This window comes from Sinocyclocheilus grahami, unplaced genomic scaffold (genome assembly GCF_001515645.1).
Source record: "Sinocyclocheilus grahami isolate Dianchi unplaced genomic scaffold, SAMN03320097.WGS_v1.1 scaffold453.1, whole genome shotgun sequence".
NCBI classification, from domain to species: Eukaryota; Metazoa; Chordata; class Actinopteri; order Cypriniformes; family Cyprinidae; genus Sinocyclocheilus; species Sinocyclocheilus grahami.
Genome location: NW_015505632.1, coordinates 1,048,713 through 1,075,640, shown reverse-complemented (window position 1 = coordinate 1,075,640; position 26,928 = coordinate 1,048,713). Strand labels below are relative to the sequence as shown.

The window sequence follows — 26,928 nt, the reverse complement described above, 5'->3', positions numbered from 1 at the left end:
CATTATATCATTAACACAATAAATGTCATTATGTAAAATTAATTATTTGGATTGTCTCCCTTTGTCCTAGCACTCAAGCAGGGTTTAAATGCTGGGTTAAAAACAGCCCAGTGCTTTACAAAAACCCACACAGATATGAGGCTTTAGGCTTCCAGTTTTTTTAATTGTACTATTGGGCAGCGAATGCTAGAGCTCTATCCTACTGGCAGAAGTGTTATTCATAACATTTTAAAAATGTCTTTACATTTTTTCAAATTTTTTTATCTTTCTGTTGTTGTTGTTTCCGGATATTAATTAGATTTTGAATCGCAGCTTATCAGTGTAGTCACAGACTTTTGGACATGACTGTATGTAATTTAACAAAATAGATTATGCAATATAATCAGTGATTTTTAAATTCTGAATTATTCCAGTCACACTAAGATTTAGATTCATGGGAGTCTTGTGAGACTACATGCATCAGTGCTCTGCATTCCTGCAGTAATAATGCTGGGAATAGAACTAATATGAGCATAATGGACCACTCAGAGGTGAAGCAGAGCTCTAATGTATTTTCCATCTGTTAATATTTAATGCAATGTTGTAGACGTCATTACACTTTTGACTTAATTACCCCTTTACTGGTCACCCTAGCTTAGTGATGACCTCTGCAACTGACAGTGTCACAATTACATCACCTCTTAATGAATCTTAATGAATCGCTAATTTACTGTTATGGCTGCTGGCACTTCAACTGAAGTGGGCAGAGTGTTGCACAGATAATATAGTGATCAGTGTATTTAAGATGAGAAAAAACGAGAGATGCTGTTTTTAATCCGAATAAAAATCGAATCCATTTTTATTATTTTCAAGTATTTAATCCAATTTAATTTGATATAACAGAAGTCCCGATTTATCACTCCCGAATGTTTTGTTGTCTGACTTATGCAATGTCTGTATTTAAATCTGCATACATTAAGAGAAGTGTTACACATTCTGTGCCTTGTTCTTTAGGGTTTACATTCTTTCTCTCAACAACTTGCCAGGCAGTTGATCATATGTCATAGCTTGTGCATCAATATCCACACAATCACATTAAACCCACACATATGGACAACCACTTAGCAAGGGCAGATTAATTTAAATAACTTTGATTCAAATGTCAGCTTTGTTGCCATGTGTCATGAAAGTATGAAGCATACAGACTTTGTCAGATATCATCTATGCAGGTGGCTTGACAGGCTTTACTGCATTTCAGAGCTTCATTCCCGATTAGAGATTTTCTCCACTCGTCGTATTTCGAACAGAACGTATTTTATTTGCGCCGTACGCCTTGGAAATGTCACATATGGGTAAAAGCCTGTTGTGTCTTATTCACACTTTAAACCCACTGTACCTTTTTCTGAGACATTGATTGCATTGGTCCTTTAATATTGGTGACAGCTAATACACTCCTAAATGATCGGTTATTATCTCCTGGGCCTTGTTCCATGTGCCCCGCTGCTTCCAAAGGTCATCCCTCTGTCTTCCTGTATCGACCTGCTCGCCTGTTAACGTAGACTAAGACTTATTGAAAGTGAAGGTTGAGGAGCATATTTCCATCAGGTTGCAGTCTTCTCCTTCACGAGACGGCTTTTAAAAGGTTCTTTTGAGCATGTCCATTCAGAGAGAAGGGCCAGGATGAGAAAACATAATGGATATGCCAATAAAGGGAAAAGCGCCCTTAAAATGCATGTGGTTTTTCCACTGGTGTGAATGTATCAGCATCCAGCCTTAATATGATATATTTAAGGATAGAAGGGGAGCGCTGTATATGCTTCACACTTAAAGCAAAATCCTCAAAATACTAACAAAGCTCCCTCTGTTCGTTTCACAGCTGTACGAACTGGATGATGATGAGAAAAGAAAGGAGTTTCTCGATGATCTCTTCAGTTTCATGCAAAAAAGAGGTGAGTCTTGTTATGTGCAGCTATTCAGATCGCAAATGTCAGAAGAAACACACACCCAATCACACCCACATTGCAAAACCATATGTTGATTTTAGATGATAATGTTCAGATATGGGTAATTATAGGGCTTGCTGGCGATATTTTGGACATATTCCAGGTGAAATTGAATTTACTCTTCTTGATAGAAAACTAAATAAGAAATTTTTTAACAAGTAAATACAAGGGTTTCTGTATTTTTAAAGAATATAACGAGGGACTTCTTTTATAGGAACAATTAAAATAAGTAGGTTTGATTGCCACCTGTGTATGAAAACAAAGCATCATAAATGTCTAACCACCCATCTGCAGTCATGCCAACAATAGAAATGCAGGGTTTATTGTTTTGGTAAAGGCTGAGAATGTGTAGATACTATTGTGATAGGCTTTTTCAGGTTTCCTGCTTGAACTGTCAGGTTTCTCTGAAGTGTTGCTGCCACTGTGGCGTGTTTCTGCCCCTGATACTATCTGAAACAACGGCTTCTGCTGTTTGTTTTATAATTACTCTCAGATTATGTGAAAACATCCTCGAGGGGATGACCTTGCCACGGTAGGGAAGCCAGCATCCTGGTATTATGTTAGCCGGCCGTGGCATAATGAATTTTAATGCTTTATTGAGGAGGGAGGTACATCATCTGAGAATTTTTTCCCACCGAGGTGTTTCAGCAGACATCAGCCTCCGATATTTTATAGAGGAAATAGAGGAACTTTAATGGCCTTGCGCATTATGAGGAAGTTTACAGCCTTTGATGACTTTCCAAGACAGGACAGAGCTATTTTAAGTGCACAGGACTGTTTTTGTTGTTTTGTGTGGCTCTGTTTTGGTAATATGGTTTATTTTCACTATAAGTTTGGATTATATCCAAGTTGATATTTTTTCCTAAACAATTAAAAACGTACACATTTGTGTGGCTCTGTTTTGGTAATATGGTTTGTTTTCACTATAATTTTGGTTTACATCCAAGTTGATATTTTTCCTACACAATTAAAAGACTTACACATTTGTAGGATCTGTGAGCAAAAAGTTTTCTTTATTTTCATAGCTACAGATAATTTTTTTTTATCTAAAATCAAATAAACCAAAATATAAAAGTTATTTTAGATTGTAATAATATTTCACAATAAAACCATTTGTTTTGAGTCATTTGTTTATGTTCATCAGAAAGAGTTTTTTTCCATTGTTTTATTTACATTTATTTTGGGGTTTATTGTACATAAAAACCACAGCTGTAGTAACCTATTTCATTTGAAATATACTTTGCGCATGACTGAAAAGTTTTATTATGAACTTATGTGCATTTTGTCTGCAGGACAAACAGAAAGCGCATCAGATATTTTCTGAGAAAGAAGAATTGGGAAAGAAACACTCTCTTAGTCCATGAATGATGACAGATATGCCTTTCTAACAGTTGAGGCTGTGGCTTCCTTACACATTACACTAAAAGTACTTGGCAGTATCTCGACAAAATCTATGTAAATGTATTGTGTGTTGCTGACCTTGCAGCCTGTCAGCAGTATAATATATATCATTACTAAATAGCTCACAACATTTTGACTGCTGACTATTCAGAGCTCATTTCGTGCTTTTGTCAGTACATACTATATATCAGTGCTATGATGTAGTTAGATCCAGGTTTTGAAGGAGAGATTCAGCTGTGTTTAAAAATGTACAGTATTAGATTACTTTAATTTCATAAAATAAATATGTATATTATTATATTGGGAAGTCGTGGCCTAATGGTTAGAGAGTCGGCCTCGTAACCCAAAGGTCGTGGGTTCGAGTCTCGTACCGGCAGGGATTGTAGGTGGGGGGAGTGAATGTACAGCGCTCTCTCCCACCTTCGATACCATGACTGAGGTGCCCTTGAGCAAGGCACTGAACCCCCAACTGCTCCCTGGGCGCTGCAGCAAAAAAAATGGCTGCCCACTGCTCCGGGTGTGTGTTCACGGTGTGTGTTCACTGCTGTGTGTGTGCACTTTGGATGGGTTAAATGCAGAGCACTAATTCCAAGTATGGGCCACCATACTTGGCCACATGTCACTTCACTTCCATTAATGTTATTATTAGAACGAATTATATAATTTTATAAATGTTATAATTCATTCTAATAATAACATTTACTGATGTTTCAGTTACAAAAAAGTGCCACATAAAAATGAATATCGTAAAAATTACAATAAATTAAATAAATAAACAAAAATGCCTAAATTAAGCATAAAATAATGAGCCAAGCATATTATTATTATTACAAGATAAAAGTTGTAGTATTTTGAGTTAAAAACTTTCGAGTAATATTAAGAAAATAAAGTTGTAGCATTATTAATTATAATCTGCTCATAATGTATCTTAATTTAATTGAAACAATTGTGCTTCATTTTCACAGTATGTTAAGTATCTTTTCTGAAGCTTTCCATACCAGTGACACATTTTTTGTAATACAGTTGTTTATACATCATGTGTGGCCATTTTTGACTAGTCAAACCATCTTAGCAACAGATTTTGGTGTTTTTAACAGAACCCCTCTTGGTGCTTTGGTTTAGTGTTTGAGGCAGTTACAGGTCACAGGATATCTGATTTATTTTCCCTGAGAGACAACAGATGACAGAGAGGGCTGAGTTGTCATTTAGCTCTTTCTCATCTGTTTGAATTTGTGATGACAGGAATGCAGGGCAGGTTTTATCGCGGTTCATGCTGTTGTTATTGTGCTATGGGCCAATCCATTCGAGACAGCCAGCGAGGAGTCACCCAGTCTGGTGATGCCATGACATAAAAATGCCTGAATACAGCGAAGGGAAGCTCTTCCCGTCAGCTCAAGCATAAGATCAAATATAATCTAATCCCTGCTGCCTCTGTTCTTATGCTTGATGTCTAAATCTGTATTGACTGTAAACCAGAACACCCAGTGCACTTATCAAGAGTTCACTTGCATTTACACAGATTGGATAAAATATGCAAATGTTAGCTCTCAGTAGTAATCATTAAACGAAAACCCAGAGGTTTTAGGATGAAGTCTTTTTCATTACATCTGTTATGGATTTTCTTCTCATAAATGACATGATCCAGGTTACCTGCCATACTTGTTTTACTGTTGTGTTGTCAATCATGACTCCATGGTGTTAAATGACCAAGAGGCTTTTATAGTTGTTATCATACCATGTAACTGACAGCATGAATAGAATGGGAACTCCCATTTAACTTCCACCATCTTAAGTTTTGTCACTCAATATGGTGGTTCATCAGTGACAGTTGGAACTGTTCATCACCAGAGACGAGACTATTGTGACAGAGGATTCACAGTACTGTCTAGTGATACATGCTCAGTTAGGACACTTAAAGGGATATTTAACCCACAAATGAAAATTACCTAATTATTTACTCACCCTCAAGTAGGGCTGAACGATTTTGGAAAATAATCTAATTGTGATTTTTTTTTCCAATATTGCAATTGCGATTTAATATGCAATTTTTTTTTAAAGCTCTTTATGTTCTGTATTATTCAAAAAAGACAAGCTATAAATCATTGTATAGTATGACCAACACACTTAGATTAGATAGATTATTCATAAATGTTCTTTTCTGTAGGCCAGGCCTATATGTTACGATGAAATTAGGTGATGCATGAATTGATATGAATGACATTTTTTTTAACAACTACAATCACAGTAGTATATTGACTGATTTGTTGAACTTCCAACCTTGTGAGCATGTAATAATTATGACAACATAAAGCACTGACAAATAAGCCTGGTGTAAACATTAATATGAAAGTCAGTAACAAATCACACAAACTAAAGTAGATTGCAGAAATATAAAAACAAACCTGTTGCTTTACCACACTACTTTAGGTAATTCAAAGTCACTGTAATAAACATGTAAACATGTGCACTGCACTTTTTAAACACTGTCTGTTAACTTTAGACCATTGGTTCTCAAACTTTTTTGGTTGTGCCCCCCGCCAGACTACCAAATAATTTCACTAAACATTATGAAAAATTAATGTTTTTTTAATTTAAAAAACCTACAGGGAAAAAAAACACCTGCATCACTTGAAACATTGAAAAATAGCATAGAGAGAATAACTTATTATTATTCTCTCTCTGTAAAAAAATTTTTTGTGTGTGTTTCTTGCTGTCCGCTAAGGCATAGGACACACACACAGGCTTTCCTCACCAACGACATTAAACAACTTGTCTACACCGGACGTGAGTGGCACAATACAGTAGAAACCATTATAATCAGTGACGCTGTCTACACTGGATGCGGCGCGACATTAAACTGATGCCTTGTTCTATTTATGTCGTACTGACACAAAGTTAAAATGATTTGCAACGATTGCTTTGTCGCATCCAATATAGAGCTGTTGCGGCGCGACGCACAACTGTAGCGTCTGGTATAGACGCGGTGAGTGAAGCCCAGAGCAAGATATGCCTTGTCATATTTTCTGTATTTAGCTTTTAAATGACCAGCACCTGCCTGGGTCTGTGCGACTTCATCTATGGCTTTTCTCTTCGCTTTCACAAACCGATCCATCTCCCACTCTAAGTTACGTCCTTTGGCTGTTTACTGTTTTATTTCTTTTCTTTTTCTGCTGATGGCCCGCGCTCGACTTGAAGCAGCGCTGCTTAGACCGATGGGTGTGTCATCAAAGCACTGCGAGAGCTATAAGAGCAGGGACATCTCCTTATGCTTTCTCTCGCTCGCCGTACTTTGATGTCATACACCGATCTGATCTTCAAGTCGAACACACCTCTTTACTCTCGCCTGTCACGTGACCGTGTAATCGCAGCCTCTGCGATTGAAAAATCTAAATGTTTCATATCGCTATATCATCGCAAATGCAGTTAATCGTTCAGCCCTACCCTCAAGCCATCCTAGGTGTATATTACTTTCTTCTTTCAGACGAATCAATCAGAGTTATATTAAAAAATGCCCTGGCTCTTCCAAGCTTTATAACAGCGGTGAAACAGGGTAGAGATTTTGAAGCCCAAAAAAGTGCATCCATCCATCATAAAAGTACTCTACACAGCTCTGGAGGGTTAATAAAGGACTTCTGAAGTGAATCGATGTATCATACGATGTACCATATTTAAAACTTTATAAACCGTAATCTCTAGCTTACGATACCTGTCATATGCACTTTAACTGCAAATTAAAACAAATTGTTTCGCAACTAAATTTGTTAAAGGGATTTGATGGCGAAACAGTTTGTTATAATTTGTTAAAGTGCATATTTTTTTTATCTAGGAATTGCGTAGTAAATTTCACAAATAGTAACCAAGAAGAAGCAAGTAACACGTTGAATTAAATAAAATTTTGAAGTAGACAGACTGAAATAGTTTTTTTCTTGTAACGCATACTCCAGTAAACTTTATTTACAGCTTTGAAAAATCCTTTTTTACAGATGCTAATAGATGGGGTGGTTCTGGGGTCACTGGGTATCTGGGGTTTGTAAATCTAGGTCTGAAGTATAGAGAAAAATTGCACTTCTGAAAGTGCACCTACTGTTCAAACAGAGATTTTGCTTGTATTTGTTGTGTATTTTTTTAGCTGTCAAAAAGTCAAAGTTACAGTAGTACTAAGTAGGGTTGGGAATCGAAAATCGATTCCGATTCTAGAATCGGATACTTGTTGTCAAATTAAAATTTCGATTCCGCCTATCGATTCCTATGCGCTTTTTTTTCTTCATCTGTGAGGACCGGACCTAGCGATCTACCAGGACCTTGCTCGCTAATCTAAAGTTTGGCTAAATTTGCGATCAGAAGCCAAAAAAGCTAAGTATAATATCTGTGATAGCTTAAATATGTTGCAAGAGAGGTGTCACCACCAGCAAAGCACTTTAATTTAATAGATCATTAAAGATCACGAACACAATTCAAACACCAACGTGATTCTATTCCTAAATTACAATGATTCGTCTGTTTCATTCCTCAACCTTTGACGTGTGCGATCAATGTTGTGATCACTTGGTTCGTCCGTGCAGAGTACATTTTGAACATTTAAATTTGCGTTTGCACTGCCATTGTCCTAAAGAGAGTAGCTGTAAACAGCTATAAAGTTTTGAGCAGTGTAGAGTAGCGCTTGTTTGTCATTTCTCCGATCACAAATGCAGACATGGTTTTATGCAACGCAACTCGTAAAAAGACAGTATAAGTCATTATAATCAGTAATTATGTCCCCACTGGATGCAACAAATGCCTCGTTTGTAATGGGTTTTCATATTTTTGTCTCATCGCTCCAGCCGGGACAAGGCATCACAGTATAGTAAGGGGCGTAACATATCCGTCACACACTTGAGGTATTCGGCCAATCACAATGCACTGGATAGCTGGCCAATCAGAGCACACCTTGCTTTTCAGACTGATGAGCTTTGTAAAAAATCTACACGTTTCAGAAAGGCGGGGCATAGAGGAGAAGCAATAATGTACAGTATGTGGAAAATAATGTTTTTTTTTTACTTTAAACCGCATAAACACAATTTAACCAAATTCACAAAATCGACACCAAATAGCAACATCATATGACCCCTTTAAAATGTATTTGTCTTTGAATCATACAAGAGATTCATTCAAGAATGCTGATAAGGGGCGTAACATATCCGTCACACACTTGAGGTATTCGGCCAATCACAATGCACTGGATAGCTGGCCAATCAGAGCACACCTTGCTTTTCAGACTGATGAGCTTTGTAAAAAATCTACACGTTTCAGAAAGGCGGGGCATAGAGGAGAAGCAATAATGTACAGTATGTGGAAAATAATGTTTTTTTTTACTTTAAACCGCATAAACACAATTTAACCAAATTCACAAAATCGACACCAAATAGCAACATCATATGACCCCTTTAAAATGTATTTGTCTTTGAATCATACAAGAGATTCATTCAAGAATGCTGATTCATCCAGTATTGAAACAAGTACAACTTGAGTGAGTCATTGAATCATTTATTCATAAATTACATGTGATTTTGTTTAGTTGTCTAATGTTTTTTCTTCAGAATCATGAGAAAACCACAACATCCATTGGGGGAAAAAAAAGAAGAAAAAAATTTATTCAGAATCATGCAGTTCTATTTTGCTCACAAACAGCTCTTAAAGAGTCCAGTTTTTATAGTAAATCACCTTTTGAAAGTAATTTGACACTTCAAATGAAGATTTATCGAATACATTGTTACGTCAGTAGGTGGCGAAAAGCGGCCGTTAAAATGTATTTGTCTTTGAATCATACAAGAGATTCATTCAAGAATGCTGATTCATCCAGTATTGAAACAAGTACAACTTGAGTGAGTCATTGAATCATTTATTCATAAATTACATGTGATTTTGTTTAGTTGTCTAATGTTTTTTCTTCAGAATCATGAAAAAACCACAACATCCATTGGGGGAAAAAAAAGAAGAAAAAAATGTATTCAGAATCGTGCAGTTCTATTTTGCTCACAAACAGCTCTTAAAGAGTCCAGTTTTTATGTAGCCTGTTGATTTTTGTTCATGGTATTCAGCTCCAATAAATGGTTTGCAAATAAGAGACACAGGATAAATGTTTGATATCATTATTTAATCACATTGGAATCGAAACTGGGAATCGAAAAGAATCGATAATCAGAATCGGAATGAAACCACTTGCTCCTGTGAGATCTTGAACCGTGCTGCCCCCACTGAAATAAAGGTGTTCATTGCAGCACACCGTTAGTGGTTTCTCTTGTTTGAAACTTGGTAAGGATCATATTACAAATGACATGATGCATATTATAAATGAGATTTCAAGACATATTTGGATTGAATAAGATTAATGCCATGTTGCAATTTGAGATGGAAGCACAAACATCTGATATCACGTTACAGCTTTTATTAAGAGCTGCACTTGCTGAGAGTGTTTTCCTGAACGTTGTTTTTGCAGCTCTTTGACACTTTGACAACAAATATTCCCTGGCAAATACTGCACTGCTTTATGTTGTGTTTATGATTTTATGGAGTAAAAGTGTATTATTTTAGAGTGTTTTACTTTAGAATGTGTTTCAGCTGGGGGTTCACAAACCCCTAGGGATCGATAATGGTATTGCTGAAGGTTGGTTTCATGCTGATATGAATGTCTTCATAAAAATGATAATTAAAAATTATATAAAATTAAAAATGAGCACATGATAAACAAACAATTAATTGGTTTTCCAGATGTTCTGAAATACACTATATATTGATAGACTAAAATTACAAATATCTGGGGGTTGACAGCTTTATGGCTTTATGACTATAAAAATGTTTTGTCAAATAATGTTTGGTAACATTTAAATGTACTGTTTTTATTATTCGTTGTAATAATTGCAATTGTGTACTTTCATTTTATTTTTATCACTAAGTGTTTTCTTAACTTGTGGCTTTTTTGCAATTTGCTGCTAGAACTGCACATAACCATTTTGTGGTCTTCAGTTCTCTCTTAAATTTACATATTAACTGAATGTCTGATGTTGGGTGATCAATAGCCTTATTTTGATATGTTTGACATGAGTAAGATGAACGACATGATGCAAACGATCCACCTGCCGTTATTTTGGTAGGTAAATTTAAGCAGTGCACTATAATAGAGAAAAGGTCAATGATCAGTGATACCAAGTTCATATTTAGATCTTTGACAAGTATTGGTTACATTGCAATCTGAGCTTCAACCTAGTACAGATTTCAGAATGCAATTAGGACACACTGTCTTACATGTATTTTGAACTGCAGTGTGTCTTCCATGAGCCTGAAAATAAATGTTGTATTCGGTGAATGGCATAGAATGTTGTGCGCTTATCTATAATGCAAGCTTTTTGAGTTTTAATAAGTGGCTTTGTGCAATTTAAAAACCTTTTTGTTTGTTTGTTTGTTTTTGGTACTAACAAAGCTTAAAGCAGTAGTTCACCCCACAAAGAAATACCTATCATAATTTACCCTCATGATGTTTTTCTATTGAGAAAAAAGAGAGAATTTTTACCCCATGCAATAATAAAGAACAAAAACATAAAGAAAAATGTGTGAGAGTCAATGACTCTTAAAAGTAGTTCATATGAGTCTATATAATTGTATGCAATAGATTTGTGTAAGGAACAGCCCAAAGTTTAAATGAACAAAGCAATAGTTATTAATTAGTAATTAATAATAATAATTAATAAAAAAAATTCACCAAGGATGAATTAAATTAACCAAAAGTGGCAGTAAAGATATTGAAGTAGCACAACTGTTTTTACCAGTGATAATAATAATTATTTCTAAACAATCATGTGACTTTGAAAACTGGAGTAATTGTTGCTGAAAATGCAGCTTTGCTATGGCAGGTGTAAATTGCTTTTTAAAATATATTAAAACAGAAAACACTTATTTTAAATTGTAATAATATTTTACAATATTTAATAATATTTTACAATATTGCTGCTTTACTGTTATTACTGTTTGATCAAATAAATGCAGTAATTTCAGTCTTTATTTTTTGTAAATGCTTGAAGGAAAAATGGACAACACACTCCTTATTAAAGTGTCTTCTTTAGTTATTCACAAAAATAAGTGATACGTAGTTCATTTTGCATAGTCAAAATGCAGAATGTTTCCAAATCAGCATTTTCCTTCCCAGAATGACGTTCTACATCAGTTCAGTCACTGGATCAAATAACAGTTTGACGATAGTAAGAAAATGAAAACTCTGGTGAAGTCTTCTCAGCTTCACTATGTGTCCTGAACACATTAAAAAGCAATACACGAAAGGTTCTCCCCCGCTGTGAGTGAATTCGTGCCAGGACTGTTGTCCCCTGTAGGCCTGGCCTGAGACCAGAGGTCACTGGCCTTCCCAGTGTCCCCCGAAACCTTGCCATCATCAATCATAACCTGTCAAATACGAATCGTTTGTCGCAAGCCCCTCTGTGTACTGAGATGGCCGTATCTTTTTTCACATCAGAATGGCTGCCTCTATTTCACAGCTCAACACAAACAGGCCTGTGTTTAACTCCACTGATGGAAGAATGTAGATGATATTCCCTGCTCCCCCAGAGAGCTTTATATAGAAAGAAGTATTTATGACCAGCTGTTTGAGACCTGTAAATGAAACGTGTACTGCAAATTATACCTCTGTCAAAATGGAGATATCATGTGATTCCAGGAAAGATTTCAGAAACATGGACTGTTGTTTTATGGTGGTTTTATCAGTGAAAACTTTCTTTGTTTGGCTATACTATGGTGGTCTCATTATATGAAGAGAAATGAGATTTAAACAACTGATGTAAATCACTTAATTGAATCCTTTTCTTTTAAGTTGCCTTGATGGCTTCTGAAGAATAAATACGTCCATCGTGGAAGAGACTTGGAGTGATGGGCTCATTTACGACCCCTAATCTTTAAGCAATAGGAACAATGCAAGTGTTATTGCCCATTGTAAACTGATAAATTCCCACTTTGATTCATGATTCCCACAGGGAAGCAACAATAAATTGATCACATCTTAGGGCAGCATCAGCACTTTCTTTTGAATAAATCAATATTCGACACTTTCATAATTACCTGAAATACTAATGAAGAGAATGAAAGGCCATGAGCCGCCTCGAAGAATGAGTCTTTTAGTTTCTACCTTATTTTCAGTTCTAATTTCACTATTTTCCATAGGACGGAAGTCGCATTCCCAAACCACACCCCTGAAGTGTGTGAAAATGTTTAAAAAACTTTTTTTTTTTTAATTAATAGTGAAAGTATAGATTTTGATTCTGCTTATTTACTACAATTGGCTGCTCCACAAAGTGCTTCTTTTCAGTCGTCTTTGTTTTTAAACATGCACTAAATATATGTCTTTGACTATTTTCATGCATCTCGCTGCTTTTTCAGCACTGATTATTTAAAAAAAAAAAGTTTAAGACTTATAGAACCATTTTAATCATATTAATCAAAAACATGTATGTAAAGTAAAAATAGATGGCTAATTATAACCATCTACTTTGTTGCAATAAAAGAAAACATAATGTAGATTTATTTTTAAAATAATCGTTAGTTCGCTAAAGAAATTAAGTCTAGAGGAGAGCATTTTATTTTACCTTACCTGTTAGTGATGTCTTAATTATTTAAAGTATGTTTAAATAAATCTGTTATGAAACATGTTATGACAGCCACTGTGAAAATTAATATTTCAACCACAAATAGAAATTGTATAATTTAGAAGTTAATTTAAAGTTTATTATGTGCAATTTACATGTTTTATAAGTTGAGTGTTGTTTTTTTATATTTAAAAATAAATCATATTTAAACTATGTTGTCAAAACCGGGGTACATACCGAACCGTCTTGTTTGTGTGCCATTACACCCTTACAAACACACACACACACTTTTTTTGCAACTGAAGTTGATTGCCTGGCCTGTCTTTTTCAGCTCAATGTTTATACATATAGTACATTTTCAACCCAGGAAGAGATTGCAATTTTTGTAGTGAAATGGAAAGCATGTAGGCAAACCTGTTACTAGCTCCTTTGCAAGAATTACCTGTGTAGCGTTGCTTAAACGTCATTTTGGATAAAAGCATCTGCCAAATGAATAAATGTAATGTAAAGCTACCTAGTGTTCCTGACAAACACATCATAGAGGACTTACTCAGGCTTGTTGGTCAGTGCAATTTGCCTGTTTTATACACAACAGATCAAGTTTTTTTCTAGTGTTGTGTTTACAAATTAGCCCTTCATTTCATGCTTCGGAAGACCGAGCAATCGCAGGCACATTGTCCTTCCATTATCTGGCTGAAGTGAATGATTAAAACGCAGACTGCTGATGAAGGCAGCCACATAGATGATTGGCCCCAACACCAGCTTATTCCCTTCAGCACATTTTCAATTAAACCTTTTTAGCCAGTGAGCAATTAACAGCAGGCTGCTATGTGAGCTCGGCGAAACGTGTTTCTCTGCACTCCACAATCACTCATTGTCATAATGATGCATGACCTGATCAAATTGTTTGGGATGACAAAAGCTCGTACTGGCCTTTATTCACTGCATCTTATTCAGGGAACTAGAGGAGATGAATACATCAGCTCAGAAATCGAGCGCTCGTAAATCTTGTTTTAAAGACACTTATCCAGGTTCAGATTCAGTCCAAAGGCGGCTTTTGTGGAGTCAAGTTTTATTTATTGCTCCAGCCTCATTTCGCTTGGCCTTTTGTGCATGGGAATAAATAATTATTTGTGCATTAATGTGTTTTAACTTTGTACATTTGAAGGTGTGTTAAGTAAGGAGTGGGTTAGGAGGGAAGGTTTTGGATTTAGTTTTGCTTTTTGAAAAACAATTAATATATTTATACCTATACTCACACACATACACACACAGAGGCCAGAAGTGCTTTGAATGGCCATAAAAGTTCAATTAAACCAGGAATACAGTATGTTGTACTGGGAAAAAGGTAAACAACAGCTTATTATGGAATTATGGTTTTATTTTACTATGCAAAAAGCTCACAGGAAATAAGGCATACATTGAATACAGTACAATCAGTTATTACTACAGATATTTTATTAGTTCTCCCTTTATTCTGATTTGCAAAGCCTCCCAAAAACTTTGAAGAAAAAGTTGAAGTTGAAGCATTTTTTTTATTTTGAAGAAGTCACACACGGAGGTGATTTTCTAGCTCCTGTCAAAACGTTCAATCGTTTTGTTTGGCCCATTCTGCATGGTACCTGTTTCACAGTGTTTTGCAATAAATCGGCGGACATTGCGACCATTCAAATTCAGCATATGAGCAATATCCATAGTCAATTGACCAGATTTAGCCATTATGATAATATCCACCTTGGTTGCAGAGGACAGATCCCTCCTCTTTGCATTTTCTCTAAAACCCACAAAATTATGTCTACTGTATATTACAGCACATATTACTAACCCCCACCACAATGATTGATTGAATTATAGGCTGGGAAGAATAAGAGCAAGCTTTGCATGTCAGCTTGGCCAAAAATGATGTCCGCAAACTCCAGGCACAACTATGCAATTTGCTTACAAAATTGTTAATACATTTTAATATGTTTGAAAATAAGGGAAAAGCATATTATATAGGCCTACCTGACATCATTTTGGCTAATATCACAAAATGTCACTTGTAGCAGATGAAGGAATATCATTTTTTTTTGCCAGCCACAGTGTTCTACCAAGATTAACCTTATCTAAATTATTTGTATTTAATACATTTCAGTGTTAAGACGGTTTTCTTTGTTTTTGGTACAATAAACATATTGGTACTGTGTTGGGTCATTACTTGATTTCCAGTGTAAAGTATGTGCTCTGAATCAAACCCAGATGAAAACCACCACTCTGAACCATTTCGGCTTTTTCAAATCAAGACCCTTGATACTTACTTTTACTTCAGGGACTCGTGTGGTCAGTTTGAGGAGAAGTTAGAAACATCGATCGATTGTTTTAGACGTTTGTGCTACTTTAGATCTAATGCCAGCATTGTCTCAGAGAGAAGGCAGATAAATCTTTAGTTTTAATAGTGTCTCTTAGTTCACATGCCAGAGAGGCAAAATGAAGCCGTAATTACAAGTCTTAATTGATGTGTTTTTACCTTGATAGACCATAGCTCTGCTCTCCTTGCTCTTTTCAGACTGTGACTCTGCTTGCTGTTGTTTGCTCTATATTTCTCTACGTATTGATTGCTATTATGGCAAATCCAATGGGCACAATAGAACTCTATCAGCAAAATACAGGTTAATTATCTTGAGGTCAGGCGGTCTCAGATGCACACAAAGGGCTTATCCTCTTTGCACATTACAACCTAACATTAAATCGTGAGCACAAATTATCACCAAGGTTTTTTTTCCATTCAACAAATGAACTGGCAGAGGAAAGGAGAGCAGTGTTTAAACATCGACATTCGAGAGTTTAGATGTTTGGCAACTTTTGTTCTCTTTTAAAAAGCCATTTGTGCTTTATAGTCAAAATTATTATCTCCACTGCTGTTCAGGCTTTATGGTGCATATTAGATCATGATAAATGATTTTCACTTTGAGTATACAGTGTGGAGAATTTTTAATGATTGAGATTTTTTCTTTTACATAAATAAGAAGCCACAGGTCTTTCTTTTCACTAAAGTCAAAACTGAAGGCAAAAAGTGTTATTTTTGCTAAGTGGAGTGGGAAGCTGTCGGACGTTTTACTTATGCTTGACTGATTGGCATTATAAGCGGCCGAGAGGCCCGTCAATGAGCTTGAGTTAATGGCATTGATTGTGGATATTGTGCTTTTTCCCCCGGCTCCTGCAGGGACTCCAGTGAATCGGATTCCTATCATGGCCAAGCAGGTGTTGGATCTCTACACTCTCTACAAGCTTGTCACCGAAAAAGGCGGCTTAGTGGAAGTCATCAATAAGAAAATATGGCGCGAGATTACCAAAGGCCTGAACCTCCCTACCTCCATCACCAGTGCGGCTTTCACCCTCCGAACACAGTGAGTGAGATAACTTCAGACGGGAACAACCTGTTGATAACTGCCAGTTGATTCTTGTCTATCTTGTCCAATTCAATTACCTGCTTTTAAAATAAAGAGAGTGAAGAGCAGTGTATTTGACAGTGTTCGGTAGAAGTAAGAAAGAGATAGATTTGTACTGCTAAATTGAGATCCATCAAGCAAACACTAATGCTGTTTAAGCATTGTACATTATTAAATCAGCACAATGTCAATTCAAAAAGGCTCGCTATTTAACTTAATATAGTACAGTTCATTTTTGTCAAAAACATGGCTTTTAGGGTGAAAGAACCTAAAGAAAGTAAGACTTAATGTAATGACCAAAGACATTTTGCGTATGTATAAAGACTCCGAACAAAAGAACGCATTGTGTGTGAACAACCGCTAAGACACGCTGACACACTTGATTGCGAAATGGATTGCTGTGGACAATATATTGATTTCTAAAGCTGCTTTTTGACTAATGCTTTACTCATCTAACACAATATGAATTGTCTGGAGTGTTTTTTGAGCATTAATATACTATAATTCAAAGGTTGGGGTAGGAAAGGTTTTTGAAAGAAATCTCTTATGCTAACAGAGGCTGCATTTATTTGATCAAAAATACAGTAAAACAGTAATATTGTGGGGAAATTATTACAATTTAAAATAGCTGTTTTATATCTTAAGGTTTTAAAATGTAGTTTATTCCTTGTGAATTTTCAGCAGCCATTATACCAGAGTGTCACATGTTCGTTCAGAAATCATTTTTTCTTACTATCAGTGTTTCAGAAGGATTTTTTTTGTTGTTGTTGTTCAAAAGAACATTTATTTTAAATAGTCAAAATATAATATTTTTTATAACAATGTAAAAGTCTTTACTGTCAATTTTTATAAATTTTATGTAGCCTTGATAAATAAAAAGTATTTATTTAAAAATATATATATACTGACCCCATAATTTTAAATGGTAGTGTAAATGTGATTAATTGCAGTTCATTTGATTAATTAACTGTTGTCATATAATTAATTAGATTTTTTGCACCCCTCATAAACAGATTTCAACTTTATGCATTTTAGTAAATTTTACATTTGACTCAAATATTTAACTCCTTCCATGAAAGCATCATGTTGTATGTTTTTCTACTTTCTGTGTAAATCATTGACGTACTTGGGGAACACATCAACTTGTTTGTGCAAGTCCAATTTGTGCAAACTCAATTACATTATTCTCTAAGGCATCCAGTTCTCATGTAGCCCTGTAGGCTGTCATAAGAAAACACAATGGAATTTGAAGGCAGTCATTATTAAGTTGATCATGAACCTAGTAAAAAAAATTGACAGATGGGCTCTCATCCCGGTCATGTAAATAGAGGAATGCAAGAAATCTGGGTTTCAAAGCACTGTTGAGAGGAAGAATGTGCACTCACTACATTGTAGTGTAATGTTTCTGTCCTTTTTTTCTCAAAAATGTAAAGGATGTAGTTTGTCTATGCATTGAAAATGAATTAAATAAATGATAGGATAACTATGAAAATAATAGATGTACAGTTCAATGTGAAGGCAAAGGGTTTTTGGTGTCAGCTGTCAGTGGAACATATAGTTAATGTTATGAACTACACCAATGGTTATGACACCTGTGTGAACTTGAGGAGAACTGACTTCATGCATAACAATCACTTTGAGTCAAATGTCACAGAAAAAGTGGCTCAGAAATGTGAAGTTTGTTCTGAGTAAAGATCCTGAGCATTTATTTGAAGATGCCACTATTTAGGTTTGATATTTAGGTGACACTTTAGTATAGTGACCAATTCTCACTATTAACTATTTGCTTATTAGCATTTTTAACATATTTGGCTGTTTATTAGTACTTATAAAGCACATATTCTGCATGACCATATTCTACATCCCTAATCCTTCCAATACCTAAACTTAACAGCTACCTTACTAACTATTAATAAGCAGCAAATTAGGAGTTTATTGAGGCAAAAGCCATAATTAATGGTTTGTTAATGGCAAGAACTGGACCTTAAAATAAAGTATGACCGATATTTACTATTTCAGTGTAACTTGAGTATCCAAACACTTTTTAGGGCAAATGTAAATTACTGTAGCTATAGTGTTATTTACAGTGCTTCACGTTCTGTCTTTTCTTGTCTACAGGTATATGAAGTACCTCTATCCTTATGAATGTGAAAAGCGGGGACTGAGCTCTCCCGGGGAGCTTCAGGCAGCTATCGACAGCAACCGTCGCGAAGGCCGGAGACAGAGTTATGGCTCCACCCTCTTTAACTACTCCCCCGTGGGCACCCCCACCCTGCTGGCTTCCCCAAAACTCCAGATGCCCCACATCAGCATGCCCACTCCCAACGGCGGGCACATGACCTCTGTTATCAAGAAAGGTTTGTGTTTGTATTTCCCTTTCTCACAACATAGTTTTTTTCAATGTCAAAATACTTTAATATTAAGGTGAATTTTAATGTTTCAAGTATGTTTTTTCCCAATGTAGTAGTACATAATTTTACAATAATTCTTTGCTGTTTCAATAAAATAATATAGACTACAGTACAAAGAAAAATAGATCAAATAATAACATGATAAAATGAAATAATAAAAATGAAAATTAAATTAGGCATAATATAACAAAGAAAATCCCACTTAAAAACAATAGCATTCTATTGATTGTTGATTTTCAAAAAGAAAAAAGGAGGAAGGAAAAGGCGTGACGTGTGGCCTAGTATGGTGTCCCTTACTTGGAATTTGTGCTCTGCATTTAACCCAACCAAGTGCACACACACACCGTGAACACACACCCGAAGCACTGGGCAGCCAATGCTGCAGCGTCCAGGGAGCATTTGGGGGTTTTGTGCCTTGCTCAAAGGTCTCACCTCAGTCGTGGTATTGTGGGTGGAGAGAGCGCTGGTTATTCACTCCCCCCCACCTACAATTGAGACTGGAGACTGGAACCTGCGACCTTCGGGTTACAAGTCCAACTCTATCCATTAGGCCACAACTGCCTAAAAAGAGAAAGACTACACAAAGAGAAAGAAAAATATTATTCCTCATCAGGAAATTGAATGTTATTATTTTAATTACAACCTCGATCCTCCAAAGGAGAAGTCATCTTTCTTACACAATAACACTGCCACATCTTACTCACGCTTATCCCACACTGTGGCCTGAATGGTCATCAGAGCGGACAGGAAACAGCTTGCAGGACTTCCTCTTGCCCACTCTGCCAGTTTCCGCATCACACCAGCAGGAGAAATGAAACACAAAGAGACATGGGCTGCTTCATGATTCAATAATGTGCCCATATGGAAAAAGACAAGTCACGCAACTTTAAGGATCAAAGAGCCTTGCGAATCTGACAGTATTTATAGTGTTTACAAAGCAGCTTTAAATAGATCTCATGACTTGTGTTTCATACTCATACTTCCCTGTGAGGATGTAGCATATTTATAAACCTAAATTTGTAGAATATAATGCTGTATTCAGATTATTGAATAACTTTCCTTTACACTTTCTGTTTTACAATATATAATTTTAAGTATAATTTACTTTAAGTGAATCAGGTGTACAGTATCAAAATTAATGTCAGATAAATAAAATAAAATATCAAAAGAATAACATACACTAACCATTCAAAACGTTCAAAATTTGGGGGTCAGTGAGATTTGTTTTTTTTTTGTAAGAAATAAATGCTTTTATTCAGGAAGGATGCATTAAATTAATCAAAAGTGACAGTAAGGACATTTATAATGGTACGAAAGATTCCTAAATCAGTATATTAGAATGATTGCTGAAGGATCATGTGACACTGAAGACTGAAGTAATGATGCTGAAAATTCCGTTTTGCCATCACAGGATTAAATGACATTTTAAAATATATTCAGATCTAACAGTTCTTTTTGATATTGTTAAAATATTGCACAGTATTTCTGATTCTACTCAAACATATGAAGAAAAAAGACCGTCTCCAAACTGTTGAACAGAAGTGTAAATATAATCACAAAAAGCAAAAAAAAAAACATTAAATTAATCAACTTATAACATTGTGTTACATACATTTGTGATAAAGGGCTTCTGTCTGTGAACTGTTACGCTTCACTGTCCAGTGTGGCAAAATTAAGCACCGTAAAAATTAGGATATTTCAAGGTCCTCCACTGTACTTAAATTAGTAGGAAATTTCCAAGATTTAGGATGTTAGATGGTCCACTATATTTGTTTTGTTGTATATAAGTGTTCTGTCACCTAAAAAAGTTTGAAAAGTACTTCATGATGCTTTCTTGCTCCACAGAGGACTCCCTGCTGTCCAGCTGCCTGACTAACAGGATGGGCATCCCTGTGTCTTTGGCCAGCCACCACAGTGCAGCTCAGGCGGCTGCGGCTCAGGCTGCAGCTGCAGCAGCTGTGCAGGCGGCTGCATTGGAGCAGCTGCGGGAGAAGCTGGAGTCTGGAGAGCCACCGGAGAAGAAAGTGATGCTCATGGCAGAGGAGCAGCAGAGGATAATGCAACATGCATTACAGCAGAATCTCTTCGCCATGGCAACCCAGCTACCCATGAACATCAAACTGAACAATAGAGGTGGGTGCAAGGAATGCAAAGATATGTTCAGTATATGCTTTCACCAAAATCTCTTTATTGTAATTTACTTTTCTTTTCTTTTTTACTTTGTAAGGCTCAAATGTAAAAGTATACAGTAGTTCATCCCAAAAATGAAAATGTATTTACTCACCCTCAAGTTGTTCCAAATCTGTTTTAGTTTCTTTCTTCTTTTAAAGATAAAATATATTTTTAAGAATGTGGGCAACCAAACAGTTTGTGGTCCCCATTGACTTCCATAGTATATTTTTTCTTAATAGCAATTTGAAAGATGAATGAAATGGCAGCAGTTTGTAGACTTAAATGACAATAGTCATTAAAAGTAAATGACAATAAAGTGAATTGTGTCTCTAGAATTACCTATAAAGTAAGTAGTGAGATGAGAGAGCGCATTGTGGGTCAAATAATGTAGATTAGGGCAGAGAAGTTTATCACAAACTGCCAGTGGTAGCTCGGAAAGCCTTAGCTTCCCTAGTAAAATACATTTATTTCATATTAAATATAGTTCAAATCTGTTGACATATTTACTGACATATTGCTTGAGACTTACTGATATAAAATAATAATTCAACTTTATTTGGAGTATTAGTGCACAATCCACATTTTTTATATTAAGCCTAAATGTGTTTTAATGGTCACTATTGATGAGGATTGTATGGTCTTTGAATAGCAAGATATTTAAAGTGTACCTGAAGTACACTTACAATAGTTCCACTTTAGCACAATCAAATATACTTCAGTATATATTTAGTTGGACTTCAGCACTACTTCCGCACAATTAAAGTGCATTAAAGGTGGGGTAAGCGATTTCTGGTAGCCAATGTTGACATTTGAAATCACCAAAACAAACACACCCCTACCCCAAAAGGGTCTCGCCCCTATTTTGATAGCTTCGCCCCACACATACGTACGCAACCCAGGCAACGATTAGTTCTGTGAAACAAAGCAATACCAATGTTGCACCGTGTCTACACCGGACGCGAGTAACGCGGCGCGACAAAATACTATGGAACTCATTATAATCAGTGATGCTGTCTACACCATATATATATATATATACATATCTATGGTCTACACTGGATGCTGCATGACAGGACAAATCCCCGACAGAAAAGTGCTGCTGCATTCTATTCATGATGTATTGACACAAATTTCAAATGATTTTCAACGGTCGCTTTGTCGCGTCCAGTGTACTAGACAGACTTTAGCTGTTGCGGCGCAGACACAGTGTTACTCGCCTATTGAGAAGAAACAAAGCAACCTCTGCGTCTGATCGCAGGTCTTCCGCTCCTTGAGTTCTCTCCAGCGCTGGAAAGCTGATCCGATATTTACACTGGTCCTACTTCTTGCCTTATTGCCTTAAGCTTTCTTTTGTTCCGCAGGCGGTTTTCTCTTTTGTTTTTTATCCGCCATCTCTATCTTTCTGTCACTCGGCTCGCTAATGTCTGTCCTGTGCACTGACCTCCCTCTCCGCCACATCATGAGTAGACACGCCCCTTACTGCTGATTGGCTACAAGTTTGTTTTGCTAGTCGGCCTGAATCAGTTTTCTAAAGCGTTTTTGAAAAGCACAAAATTAGTTGTTCCTTTTTAGCAGACTTTAAGTATAACAGTTTGGTATACCAAAAGTACAATTGCGGGGTATTTTTATTGAGTACATAAATATGTAAATGTATTTGTAGTATACTTAGCATGAAATAAATGTATTTCAAATGCATTTTAGTCTGTATATTTTTTACTAGGGTTTGACTGTCATGACAAAACATTAGCCTTCCAGGTTTTCCCTTATCAAACTGAAGGAATTTATTAAAAACGTTTTTAATGAAAAATGTATGAATGACAATTTTATTTTATTTTATTACACTATGATCAGTGTCACCTGTGAGAGAATAATATGGGTTTATCAGAAATTCTTAAAACAATAATTGTTAATGAATGACAAATATTATTTTGTTATTTTATAACACTAGAACAAGTTGTCTCTTTTGTCACAGAGAATGATAAGCGTTTATGAGACATTCTGAAAAAAATTAAACATCTAATGAAGTGTAAATGAATGGTAGAACTGATGAAGAAGAGTGATTTCTATCAAGCCATTTGTTTAATGTTAATGATTCAGTGCACCTTCATTCATGTAATGACAGAGTGTGTGCCATGATTGCAGGCTGGTCATGAGTAATGTGTTTTGTTGTCTTCTGCATGACAGTTACTCTTATACCACCCGTAAAACAAGAGCCTCTTTATACTGTATGGTGGGAAAATGTAGCATAATTCTATAACGCTGGGCAAGACTTTCACACAGAAACCCTCTGTAATTTAAAGATTATATTAAATGTTATTTTGTGTTTACCTGCACATCCACAGTAATGACAGAGTGAAAACTGAAAGTCCTGACAGCCACTGACTTCTTGCTGTATCCATTTTTTGGTTCAAAATAATGAATCTAATGGTCTCCTACTTGATGTATTTCTGATGAATAAATAGTGTGTAATGTTAACAGTCTGATTGCAGTGAAGAATTGTTCTATTTATGATACAGACGCCCCATGCCGTTCTCTATCTAGAGAAGTGAAAGCCCCATCTTTTTGAGAGTAGTCACCTCCCTCCCCCCTGCAACTCTTTTAATAAACCCCTCCTTATCCTGTCACTCATGAGTTATCGCCGATAGTTGGTGACACGCTTCTCTTGCTTTTTGTGTTCCTTTTATAAATGCTCATATTGAGTTTTTCTCTTCCTCGCTCTCTGGCTCCTCTCTTGACAGATGATAGACAAGAGACTGCATTGAACCTGTCTACCAACGGCATTAGCAGCATCAACATGTCAATAGAAATAAATGGGGTTGTCTACACAGGTAAATAGAGCGCCGTTTGCTGATGTAATTGCAGGCAGGAAATTCAATAAGTTATAGCAGCACCCCCGCGCTTAGTCCTCCACACAATTTGATGTCTTTGCTATAAAATCCATCGTAATGAAGTGGCAAGTCCAATAGAGTTAAAAAAGTTAAATATCTTAAAATTGGGCCTGGGCGCCAGGAGGTCGATGCAGCTTATTGTCTTTCGTGCCCGAGAGAAAGGCCCTCCGCCTTAGCTAGATACAGTGCTTGTGCCTGATGTGCGAGAGACAGTAATTACTAGAAGATGGCTCATAAGCTTGCTGGGAACATTTCAGGAGATCAAGTTGAAGTGGCATCTATTTGACCATTTTTACTGAAGGTTTGTTCCCTGTACAGCTTTTTTGTTAAGGTGAATGATTTAATGCTTTACTTTAGCCCAATTATTTATATAAGAAATAATACAATTAATTTTTTAATAATAATAATACAATAAATTAATTAATTTTAATTGCTTTGTTCATGTTAAAAACCTAAAAAAGAATGAGTTTAATCACGTCCTTGCCAAATTGCACTGAGCTGTAGCACAGTTTGCACAGGATGCATTCTTGTGTGTAAAAAGAGCTAGACGGGGCAGAAATGAAAAGAAGCAAATGCATTTAAACATTTAAATGTAACCAATTTATGGTGCATGTTACTGAAAAAGATCAAATGTTTGCATAGACCAGAAATTAAAGATATGTGTGAATGGCACAAAAGTCTACTTTAGACAGATTGATATAATGGCTTGCCAGTGACAGGCTTATGTTCAAAGTTATGAAAATAAAACAATCTGTGATTTGCTTAAATTACGATTTAGTTGCCTTCCAATCCTATCATGTCTGAAATGATTCTAGATATTCAGGAGATATTCTCAGAAATGTTTAATATATGTGATTAATTCATTTTTGATTCACGAGAATTAAATGGAATTAATTTTTTTTTTAATTTATTAACTAGATTTTAACAAAAAGTTAGATACTTAATCAATATACAGATATCACGTACTTCGGGTACTGCGTCTTCAGTATTCTGCAAATTAAAAAAAATATAGAAATGTAAAAATATTCAAATATTTGTACCAAAATATAGAAATGGCTTGTGCACGGGGGTGCTGATCACATACCAAACATGTTTTAGTTGAGCCTCTGTTTTTGACTGTTAGTATTATCGCATGAGATTATTTGTAATCACATTTATTGCATAAGAATTTTTTTTTATTGCACTTAAATGTTTTTAATAAATATAAACAAACTGATTTAGTAACTGAGCTGCTGATGATGTTGTGTTATGTAGAAACTAACTTTAAATATGTGTCTGCTGACTGCAGGGGTCCTGTTTGCCCGTAAGCCAGCCATAGGTTTCATGCCAGGCAGCCAGCGAATCCATCACCAACACAGCTCTCGGGGAAAAAGCAGCAGCCCAGGGCTCAGCACCCAAATGCAGCCGTCCTCCTCTTCTTCCTCCACCGCCTCCTCACACGGTCCAGCCACCTCCCCTTGAGCCCACAACACCTCACTCAACTCTCCCCCGACGTCAGACAAGGCAGGGTCTTTAGGTCATTCTGCTGGACCAGTTTTTTTCTGTCTCCTTCAATGTACAATATACACTTTCTACTGTTTTTCTAACCCTCCCCCTGCAATCAGGACAGGAGCGTCCATCACCGAAAAAAGTTCCATTAAAACAAAAGGCTGAGCACCGACAGCTGATAGCTGCACATTTGAGATGTGGTACATTTACAAATGCAGCAAGTTGCAGCTTGTGATTTTCTTCTTCTGAGGATGCGTTATTCAGCGACTAAAACGTACTGTGTGACAATGCCATGAACACAAGGAGCGGTGTGACGCTCGAGAGGACAGGATGTTCCTCAGATTCTTCACTTTCCTACACTGATCCTGAAGTTTTGGCATCTTCATCTTTACCTGTTGCATTCTTGAATCAAACAGCAAGAGCTACTATCAGCTATTAGTACCAAAGAGAAAAAGCGCAGCATATTAGCGGTTTATTTGATAGCGTTACAACAACTCGTGCAGATTTTTATCGCCACCATCACACATATCCGATGCCATTGCAAATGATCAGAAAGTTACCAAAATGAATTATCAAGCTGATATTTTAACATCTTGATTTTAAGCAAAGCACATCCCATTTAACTTGGGCATCAAACAGTCAGGGAGAAAAAGTTATTTACTGTATTACTGCTTAAATATATGTTTGTAAAGAAAAGATATCATTATATCCATCAGAGCAGTCATCTACACAATCTTTAAAAGACCGGGAGAATCATAAATGCGAGATCGGTCACGTTTAGCTTGATATGGAGGAAAGCAGACAGGATTATGTCTACTATATTCTCTCATGCCTGGAAATATATTCCATTGATTAGTGAGTTATTTGGGGAACACTTGTCGACAGTGTTTAATGATTTTCCACCACCTCAGCTCAGCCCATGTTTTATAGCAAAGTGTTCATTAAATGGTTTAGTAGACGGAAAAACAGGTCACACTGCTTAATACAGGTTTCAGAAGTCGAGGGTCAAATGATATTTGACGTGTGACTGTGAGCTGGACGTTGATCATAAACAAAACGGTTGAAGTCTTCAACCAGAAAAGAGAGGCTCTTTAGAAGAAGATTATGTGCCGTGATCGCGCTGAATATGGCTCATCTTAGGCATCAGTTCATGTTGTGAATAGAATCCAGCTTTCATTACGTTTTCAACAATGCACTTGCATTTGAGAGTTCACCTCTCGTTCTTTATTCCATTCTCCGTTTTTTTTTTTTTTTTGCTCACACTTGTGTTTATTTCTTCTTCTCTTTTCTGTTGGTAAGGAAATGGGAAGATATTATTGTGTCTTTTTTTTTTTTTTTTAGAATTCAGTAGACAATTTCAGGTTGTATTTATTATTAGTTCTATTCTCTTCCTTTCATGTTGAAACTTGGGCTGTTTCAGTGCTTTCAGAAACATCGCTTTTATTTAAAGAAAGAAAAAGTCATATTACAGCCCAATACCTCACAAATCCTGCAAACCTGTACACAGATAATAGATTATGAAAACAAGATATACC

At 36.1% G+C, this 26,928-nt stretch overlaps 1 protein-coding gene across 1 annotated transcript; it reads left to right on the top strand.

Moving 5' to 3' along the window:
• Positions 1–1,659: 1,659 nt before the first annotated feature.
• LOC107552548 (AT-rich interactive domain-containing protein 3A) lies at positions 1,660–26,581 on the top strand. The gene is made up of 7 exons (XM_016234446.1): positions 1,660–1,728; positions 1,856–1,928; positions 16,209–16,392; positions 18,553–18,791; positions 20,691–20,978; positions 23,756–23,845; positions 25,194–26,581. Exons 1-7 carry the CDS (start codon positions 1,660–1,662, stop codon positions 25,364–25,366), a joined length of 1,116 nt encoding a protein of 371 aa, XP_016089932.1. The 3' UTR covers positions 25,367–26,581.
• The last annotated feature ends 347 nt before the right edge of the window (positions 26,582–26,928 follow it).